Below are 10,667 nucleotides of genomic sequence, written 5' to 3' on the forward strand. Positions count from 1 at the left end.
GAGAAAAAACAAACTAAAATTTATTACAACTTCTAAATTATTCCTCATTCACTTTAGCCAGACGCCAATGCCAAACTAGCTCACCATGCCGTTACAAATCTAAGCAAAACCGAAATCAAAACAAATATCATGGGAATTGCCTAATCGATTAGAATTCGTTTGTTGCTTTTGTTTTACTTTATGCGATCGTCTAAATTAAAAATTCCCACATCATCGTATGGAATGACATTGTAGGGTCTCTAACTCCAACCAACCAACCATCGAAAACGCTTAGCCTAAACAGTAGTCACCATGGAGTTATACTTACGATGTTTCTGGCAGCCATCGACATTTTCAGGCCAATCACAGCTGTGGGCATTCTCATTGTAGAGCAGACCGCCAATGCATAGCTGTTCGGTGGCAGTGCCATTCCAACAAGTCCAATAACGTGTACACGATGTTTCATGACCAAATATACCATACAACCAGTCGCAGTGTTCCGTTGAAATTGGACCATCTGTGGACGAAAAAAGAAGAGGAGAAAAAAATACAAATGAAATAGAAACAGAAGAACACAAAAATAACACATCAAAAACACGTAGAATTATAATACAACAAAAACCATCAATACTCTTGGACACAATGGTGACCGGGTGACATTCACAATGTCAAACGGCGAATGATGGTGACACCATCATCCTCACCTGAGCGACCACCAGACTGAGATTAAAACCTGACTTCATAAGAATTCCAACTGGAGTGCGAGTGTGAGTGTCATCGAACAATATTGAGGTAAACAAATGTTGTTGCTGTCGTTGTAGTGGTAGCAATCACAATCAACATTACGATTGTCGTAGTATGTATCAGTTTCATAAAAACATTTAGGTAAATAGATTTTCAGTAGAACATCGATCCAAATTGGCCAATCAGGTGAACGGATGGAGAGAGTGATAGGGGGACAGGGCGAAATAACAACATTCCCAAAATGCTGCCTGAGAGTGAAGAATGAACGAATGAAGAACGTACATGCAAAGTGCATTCAATTGAATGTTTTTCTGGTTCGGTGATATGTTGTGGTAGTACTTTTTGTTGTTGCTTCTGCTTCTGTAGTTATTGACCAAATGTATGCCAGCCATAAATTGTCACTTTAATAGGTTTGTTGAAGTTGTTGCTGATACTGCTACTACTTATACTGTTGTTCTTGGTGTTGTTACTCCTTGGTGAACCTGTTTTAACCATTGGAGTCGGTATTTGTTGGTTTGTCCAGCAGCAGCATCACCCGTTAGCAATTGCCGTCAAGGCGAAGACAATGCACAGTGTTTAAATTCCCAATGGAGCATAATGTTCAGCATTTCTATTAATGTTATTATCTATGAGACACAAGAATAAATGTCAATTTAAAAAAACTAGTAGTGAACATCTCAAAACATCTCGACAAACCGATAGGCGACTAGCATACAGTCACATATGAACGCAAAACGTCGGCGATACAGGCCACAGTTATGGACCAATCGTCACGAAGTTGTGCATGTTTGATAATGATCGATTAGTTTTAATGGATGAAATGGACCAAAAACTTTATTCTTGGCTGTTTTTTTCTAGACGCTCTAAGGTCAGAATTATGACCCGAACATCTCGAAATTTAACACACAGAGAGAGGATTCTGACAATGGAATTTGTATGACTGTTTTGGTGAAAATCGGTCTATTTTTTCACAAGACTTTTTGTGAAAAATTTAAAAACTTGCGTATGTATATATTTGAGCCTGAAAGTATAGATCCGTAAATTTGATAGTATGTCCAAGGAGTGGTTGACCTTTATATTGATACCCATTATATTGGTGTACGGGGTCTAAAGAGCCCTGATGGCTAAGAAATTTTGCATTATAATCAGGTTATTGTCAAGGACGACGTTTATAATTTTCGATGATGGTCAGAGAATATTTCGGGGATGAAATAGAACGAAACATTATTATTGTATGTATATTCGCTCTAGGTACCACAATTATAAGCCGAACTAACTAATTCGAATGACTCCCATGGTAATGAAGATCAATATTTATAGGGTCAAATGATGCCGCAGAGGAGTGTTAACATCTAATCGGCCATATATCCCGAAATATTTCCCAGGCTCGATATATATATATATATATATATATATATATAATGCATCATAACTTATGGTTTCTAATACATAAAAAAAACAACCCGTTATCTGTCAAAAAAAAAAAATGGTTCGGGATGACCTGTTTATTGATTTGTCCATTATCGCAGCGGGTACTTATATAGCCTATTTTCTATATAATGAAGTTTAAAAAAATATTGGTAATTTGTAAATTAAGAAATGGTTGGTGCGCAAATCGATATGACATAAATAGGGTGACTATTTTATGTCACAAAATTGGACACCTTCGGACTAAGAGTGATTCTCAAGATTCTAGCTTCAGGCGTTTCGTCTGGGCGTTGATGAATCCTTAAGTCAGCCAGTAAGTCAGTCAATCACTTTACTCTTTTATTAGTTGAAATATGCTCCATATGGAATTATGCACCCGTGTACTATTTTTAATACCGGTCCACGTTTAGACATAGCTCCCATATAAGGGTACCCCCAATTTTCGATATTTTGGGGTTCTTGACCATGTTTTGCAACCGAATTCGCTGAAATTTGGTACGTTGGGTTCTTATTGGGTACTTAATGTCTCCACAAAAAATTATGAGTATAGGTCCACTTTTTCTTGTAGCCCCCATATAACGGCACCTCCTAATTTTCAGTATTTTGGGGGTTTTGCTCGTATTTTACACCGAATTGGCTGTAATTTACTATTTTGAGTTCTTAATAGGTTCCAAAACTCTCCACAAAAAATTATGAATATAGGTAAATTTTTTCGGGTAGCCCCCATATAAGGGTACCCCCGATATTCGGTATTTTGGAGTTCTTGAGCGCGTTTTTCAACTGAATTCGCTGCAATTAGGTATTTTGTAGTCGTATATGGTAACAAATCTCCCTACCAAACATGATTTATATTCGCCCCCTTTTTGGGGTAGTCCCCATATAACCCCCTTTTTTATATTAAAATGGTTATCTAATTTGTTCCGCGTTTTAGGTTTGGTTCTAAGAGTCTGTCGTAATCATTTAACCCGGAGGATATCGAGATAAAGCTAGAACGTAAGGTTCGATAATGAACTATACATGAACTATAACCCGCATTTAGGCCTAGCCCCTGTGTGGGAGGTATCAGAAGGAGTGGACCGATAGTCCACATCTTCGAACCTGAACTAAGTTTGGAAGAAATAATAAGATAGGCACAGGTTGGATGAAATCCACTTTTTGGTATTTTCCCTATATTTTCATTTCAAGTACCTGTCAGTATATCTATGGTGGAGGGTATCCAAGATCGGCCCGGCCGAACATAACACTTTTTCACTTGTTGTCTCACTAAGTTTTTTTTTCTAGTGAAAAATAATCAATACCTAAGTACTCCGCCAGACTGAAAAAAACTTTCCTCTATAAACATGTGTAAAGAAACAATTCTATAGCCCTTAATGGCTCTTATTTTTCTATAGAAAAAAATACTAATACTAATATTTTCTTATTAAAAAAAATGGGCAACACTTAAGGACTTAAAAAAATTGCCAGGATTATTATTATTATTATTTTTTTTTTTTTTTTTTTTTTGACAAAACATCTCTGAAAAAATTGTAAGGGAAAAAATGCACAGCTCCTAAGACTCTTTTTCTTTATTATTGGAGTTTATTGAAAATGTGATATAATACAAAAATTTACTAACGGTTCGTGTTAAATTCGAAACGTTATTAGGCCGTTTGCAACACCTCGTTGTATTCACTGGAGAAATCATAAAGTTATATGTCCTCCTCTTGCGAACATAGGGCTTCCACTAAGCACCGCCATCGTACTCGGTTAGTTGTCGTTGTTTTTTCATTATTCCAAGGTTATTTTGTCTTAGTTCTTAAATTATTGTCGCAGGTGTTTCTTGGTCGATCTCGATTTCTTGATCCTTGGGGACAAGCGACATTCTGGTTATACTATTGACATTTTTTCACAGCTCTATGCTACATATGGTGTTAAGCCAGACTATTCTGCATATGATCATGAGGCATCTGTTTATCAATACCTGTAGCATTTGCGTGATGGTATTTGACACCAGCCACTGTCGTATAGCAGAATCGGCTTTATACATGCTTCGAATATTTTATACTTGGTTTTCCTGGATTTATGTGAGCTTCTCCATACACCTTGCAGTCGTCCGAATGCTGCTCTCGCTTTTGTTAGCATTTTAATAATGTCTATTTCTGCATCACCACTTCTATCGACGTATTCAATTGCCTGGCCTTGTAGCATGGTGTTTGCCGTACGGGTGGCCTTTGTTTTCTTGATATTAATCTCAAGCCCAACATTTGGTGCTGGTCTCTCCAGATCTTCTTCTTCTGACTGCGTTTTAGATATCTTGTGTGAGAAAAGGCAGATATCATCCGCAGAGTCTAAGTCTTCGAGCTGTCATGAGATACTTTTCTCTGAGACTTCATTCATTATGTCATCCACTAAAATTACTTCATCCAGTACAGTACCTGTTGATGTAGCTTCCATATAATAGTACCCTCCAATTTTGGTATTTTAAGGGTTTTGCTATGTTCACTTTGATATTTTTTCTCTTGGTAACGATTGATCATGTCATAGCAACCATATACAATTTCCGATCGATTTTAGGTATTTTGAATGTGCATTTCATGTTGGATTTTTTTAAATTTAATTATGTATTCATTATCCAAAAAACATAGACATTTTTTTCATAAACTTTATTTTTATACCCTCAAGGCTGACAAGTGTCCGTCTGGTAAATGTTTATCTGGCTGGGTGGTGGTCAAAATAATTATCGAAAGGAATTGCGGATTTAATTCAAACATTGAACATTGTAATATTTCTTCCAAATCTCCAAAGTTCGAAAATAGAGAATATCAGGCCATTTCTTCTGGTACCACAAATATTGGCCTATCGTTCGGCCAATATAATTTCATGCATGAAAGGTGCGGAAAGGAAGATTGTTCCAAAATAGATAGATTTTGAACATCGCCCAGGAGTTGTTGAACATCATGAACGACGATTCTGCTTAAATTATCATAACTGGTGACGAATCGTGGGTGCATGGCTTTGACATGGGAAGCAAAACCCAATAATTGCAATGGAAAAGAGCCAACACAAAAAAGGCACCTCAAGTTCGGTGTAGGTTTTGTTTACAATTTTCACTATTTATACCCTTCACCACACTGTGGTACCGGGTATTATGTCTTTGTGCATATGTTTGTAACAGGCAAAAGGAATCGAGATAGACCCATGTTTCCTTTTGAGAATATGCATAGAATCACTTTCTGAGTCGATTTATGCATGTCCGTCCGTCTGTTGATGTTAAATTGTAAACAAAGTACAGGTCGCATTTATAATCCGATTTGGCCGAAATTTGATACAGTTCATTTATTTGGCCCAAGGACGAACCCTATTGAAATTGGGAAAAATCGGTTCAGATTTAGATATAGCTCCAACATATATTTTTGTCCGATTTATGGATTTTAGTCCCTGTACATCATTCGATTTTCACGAATTTTTGCATAGCGTACTGAATTAAGTCTAGAATGATGCGTGCCAAGTTCCGTGGAAATCGGTTCAGATTTAGACATAGCTCCCATATATAGTTTGGCCTGATTTTAGTTAAATGGTCCTGTCCTGGAAATCTTTTGATTTGCACGAATTTTGGCATAGCGCACTAAATAATGTCCAAAATGATGTGTGCTAGGTTTCGTGAAAATCGGTTCAGATTTAGATATAGTAGGGGAGAGGGGGGCACCTTTGAACACTTTTTGCTTTCAAGCCTTATAAAATTTTTTATTTTATAATTTTTGGTTTCTTATAAATTTTAACTAATAGGTAGATATGTAACCTTTGAAATGAATATACATATGACATACTATAAGCTTGATAAATATATTTTATTACTGTTTTAATGGACGAACTCAAAGGGTTAGCATTTTTGAACGACATGGTTTTTTACAGTGTTTATGTTCAAATATATATGTATTTTATTCATACATATCTGAAATGCATTTATTCATTAAAAAATATATAAAAAATGTTCAAAATTTAAAAAATTTAGATCAAAAGTTATTAAAACATAAAATGACTTAAAAACAAAAATGAATATGGTGAAAAACACAGTTAATTTCGTAATCTTATTAGCCCATTTGAAATTTTTAGAAATCGAAGCCAAAAGTTAAAAACTCCTTTTTTACTCGAGTTTAATGGGCATGTACAAAGGTGCCCCACCCATGGCATTTTACGGAAATTTAAAAAACTTTTTTTTGTAATAAATATATATGAAAGATTTTACATTAGTTATGTTTGAAATGATTGATGGAATGCAACAAATTTGTTTGACGAAAGAAAACTATCACAGAATTCTTCCTGCGCCCTTACAACCAAATTAATAAAAGTTTACAATGACACTGAGAAAACATGGTCACCCACGCACAATTTTTCGACAACTGAAAAAGCAAGCCAAAGTGGTTTACGCATATAGAGAACAAGATTGCCATATACAAAAATGTGGTTGCGGGTCGGAAAAATATTAAACCAAGATTTTATGAGCGCTGTTCAAAGGTGCCCCACGTTCAAAGGTGCCCCCCTCTCCCCTACCCATATATAGTTTCCCCGATTTTAGGTAAATGGTGCACCAAAGTCCCTGAAAATATTTCGATTTACACGAATTTTGGCATAGCATCCGGAATTAAGTCTAGAATGATGTGCGCTAAGTTTCGTGAAAATCGGTTTAGATTTAGATATAGCTCCCATATATAGTTTCGCCCGATTTTAGGTAAATGGTGCACCAAAGTCCTTGAAAATCTTTCGATTTGCACGAATTTTGGCATAGAGTACTGAATTAAGTCTAGAAAGACGTGTGCCAAGTTTTGTGAAAATCGGTTCAGATTTAGATATAGCTCCCATATATATTCGTCCGATTTATGGTAAATGGTCCACCAAATCCCCTATATTTTTTCGATTTGCACGAAATTTGGCCCAGCGTAATGAATTAGGTCTAGAATGATGTGTGTTAAGTTTCCTGAAATCAGTTTAGATTTAGATATAGCTTCTATATCTGACGAAATGAAAAATTTAGTATCGGTTGCAGAATGACATGTATATGGATCCAATTGCATTTTACTGGTACTTTAAAAATGCGACGTCTGTTAGGATTCAACTGCTGAATATACCCAATGTGGTGAAGGGTATCATATAGTCGGCCCCGTCCGACTTTACTACTTTCCTTACTGGTTTTCAACTGCATTGGTGATGTGCAGCACACTACAATTTGGTGGGTCAAACATTGAGCTAGAAACCTGATTTTTTACAAGAAGTGTAGCAAATATATTTTTTTTGAAGATTTTTTTCATCTGAATGTCACAGGATAATATTTTTTTTTAGTTTACTAGTGGATATAACCTTTAAATTTTGTGTATTTTGATTCGAAGTGCTTCTGGATAGATTAGTACTCAATTTTCTACTATAAAAAAACCTTAAAAATTTGATCTATGGTATCATATTATCTACCTCGATAGTGGCTTATAGAATTGTTTACGTAAAAAGATAACACATCCAGAGTAAAGCCTGCAAGTCTTTTTTTCGTTTAAAATTCCACAAAAAAAAATTAAAAAATATTCATAATCCCAGATTTTAAATCCACTGTGTAAGTGGTGGTGTCCACCACTCGACCTCTTGGCATTTTTCAACATAACCAATTTTCTGTGAACAACATATTTGTCCATCCGAATCATGCCAAATTCCAAGCAATAACGAAAAAACTCCAACGTATGGCAGTAGAAGAAAAAAATGTATTTTGCACAAATCTTTGAAAGCAATTCACCAGTGAGTGGTCCATGAGTAGTAGAAGGGTAAATGGTAGCTAGAATCGATGGATAGATGAATTGAATTGTTGTCGTCTTGTTAGGGGGCTTCAGTGAAATTGTTGGTATTTTGAACGACTTTGTTGTTGTTCGTGTTATAACTGGTATTTGCCGGTCACCTAAATAATGCTGGAATCAAAAAAAAGTATACTCCATCCAATTGACCATAGGTTCATTTGTTGTACATCATAGAATAAAAAATGTAATACCTATGTGAACAGCAACAACAACATCCAGTTTACCAAATTAATCTATTAGCACAGCAATTTTCTAAACGAATTGAGTTTTTTTTTTTTTTGTATGTATGTCCTTAGTTTTTTACAATTCTCTTCTCTTTTTTAGTTGGGTTAAAATGTTTTTTCTTCCATTTTCTTTTCTGCCGAATTTTGTTTTTAGGAAATTGCAAAAAATAGCTCAACATTATGACCATAATTGGATTTTATGATTAACTTAGTATTGCTTTTTTTTCTGGAACAGCTGTAAAGGACTCGAAAAACATAACCACTACACACAAATACTTCTTCTTTAATTTTGATTCTTAAATCTTAAATATACGGCTTAAGAATTAAAATGTACTCTTTAAATTCCCTCTGCAATAAAAAAATAACAAAAAATGGTACTGTTCTCCCTTGTGATACTTACTCGCCATTTGTTTGTCCTCACAATAGTTGGCACGCCATGGATAATCACAGCCTTCCGTTACACCACGATGTTTGCCAGCAAATACCAAACCATTTGGACAATCGTACAATTCCGGTTGATTGTTGACACATTCCCAATAGCGATCACAATAGGTGACATCACCGACCACACGTCCTTTGACTTTACATGGATCCTCCTGATTTGGTTTCAATTGTTGAGCCAGGGCACCCGAACAGACTATTTTTTGAGAGGAAAGAAAAAGAAAAAAGGAAATTTTTAGTAAAAGCCACTAAAAAAAAACAAAGCTTAAAGAACAAAATATTGTAAACGGTTGTCCAACCTTGATTATGAAAAATATCCTTTGGAGTAAAGCAATTTTGTAGTATAAAATAGGATTAAAAATTAATTTCACATGCTGATAAAACCTTGAAGATGGGAGCTTTTGGTCCACTCCTTCTAGTAGCTCTGTCACAACGTGTCAAATAGCTTTGAAAATTTTTAAATTTCATATGAAGCGAACAGAATATCCAATTTAATTGATACTTTGCACCAGTGTTGCCAGAACTCTGTTAAGAAAAAATGCTAGATTTTGTTGAAAAAAATGCTAGAAATTTTAAAAAAGTGCCAGAAAAAAGTGCTAAAAAATTAAATGAACAAAATAATTTATATGTAATAATAAAATATTCATCAGAGACCCCATTTATTCTTAAAGGCTACTCCTTGTCGATTTAGCCATGTCCGTCCGATTGAGGTCGCAATATTGAAAACAGAGCTTTGGAATTTTGCCCATATATTGCACTACTCCTAGGACATTTGGTATTGGAAAATAAATATATCGGTCTTCTTTGGGTACCCCATACCCAATATTTGATTTTTTAAGGTTTTGGGCACATTTTTCAACCTAATATGCGGTTTTGTATTTCGGATTCTCCCTGGGTAGAAAGTCTTATTACTAAAAATTATCAACATTGGTACACTTTTACGCGTAGCCCTCATAAACACGTTTTACAATTGCATTGGCTTCAATTTCATATTTCAAATTGAGTAAAATATTTCCTTATCAGAAATTATTAATATAGGTACATATTTAGGGGTAGCTGGTTAACGGCCGCACCCCATTACCCCAAAGTAACTGTAATTTCACATTGCTAGATTTTGGAGGTTAGCATACGAAGACAATTATCAAGCAATTTCAATCAGACACCCTTTCGAAATACATATGGAAGCTATGGCTTCATCTGCACCAATTTCAACAAAACGCAATAACGTCATTCTAGTCTCAATTTGATACGCTATACAAAATACAAGCAAATCGTAGGATATATAGGGACTTTGGTGCATCATTTACATAAAATCGGACGAAAATATATATGGGAGCTACATATATCGAAATCTGGACCGATTTTCTCGAAACTCGCCACCCATCATTCTAGACTCAATTCAGTACGCTATGGCAAATTTCGTGCAAATCGAAGGAATAATAGGGACTTTGGTGCACCATTTACATTAAATCAAACGAAAATATATATGGGAGCTACATCTAAATCTGAACCGATTTTCACGAAATTTAACACACGTCTTTCTAGGCTTAATTCATTAACCTATGCACAAATTTCGTGCAAATCGAAGGATATATAGGGACTTTAGTGCACTATTTACCTAAAATCGGACGAAAATATATATGGAAGCTATATCTACATCTGAACCTATTTCCCCAAATAAATGAGCTGTGCCAAATTTAATCCAATTCGAATCAAAAATGCGACTTGTACTTTGTTTACAATTTAACATGGACGACGGACATGCATAAATCGGCTTAAAAAGTGATTCGATGCATATTCTCAAAAGGGATCGTTTGTCTATCTCGTTTCCTTTTGCCTGTTACAAACATATGCACAATGACATAATACCCTGTACCATATTGTGGTGAAGGGTATAAAAATATATGTTTGCCGGAATTTTTCTATTTTGGTCCTGTTCGGTACTCTTAAGTGGTTATTACTTGGCATTCGGGATTGCCGATGAATAAAAAAGTTATTTTCAGAAAATTCCAACATAATTTATGTTCATGTTTTTAGC

The 10,667-nt window shown here is 35.2% G+C and overlaps 1 protein-coding gene across 1 annotated transcript; it reads right to left on the bottom strand.

Moving 5' to 3' along the window:
- Nucleotides 1-307: 307 nt before the first annotated feature.
- Nucleotides 308-8,825, bottom strand: LOC133320942 (protein obstructor-E-like; the record flags this gene model as incomplete). Its single annotated transcript, XM_061530038.1, has 2 exons — nucleotides 308-496; nucleotides 8,589-8,825. Coding segments are annotated over 2 exons (426 nt in total), but the record flags the coding sequence as incomplete, so codon positions are not given.
- Between the last annotated feature and the right edge of the window lie 1,842 nt (nucleotides 8,826-10,667).

Source organism: Musca vetustissima, unplaced genomic scaffold (genome assembly GCF_032173495.1).
Source record: "Musca vetustissima isolate MV318-11 ecotype Yass unplaced genomic scaffold, APGP_CSIRO_Mvet_v1 utg152923, whole genome shotgun sequence".
NCBI classification, from domain to species: Eukaryota; Metazoa; Arthropoda; class Insecta; order Diptera; family Muscidae; genus Musca; species Musca vetustissima.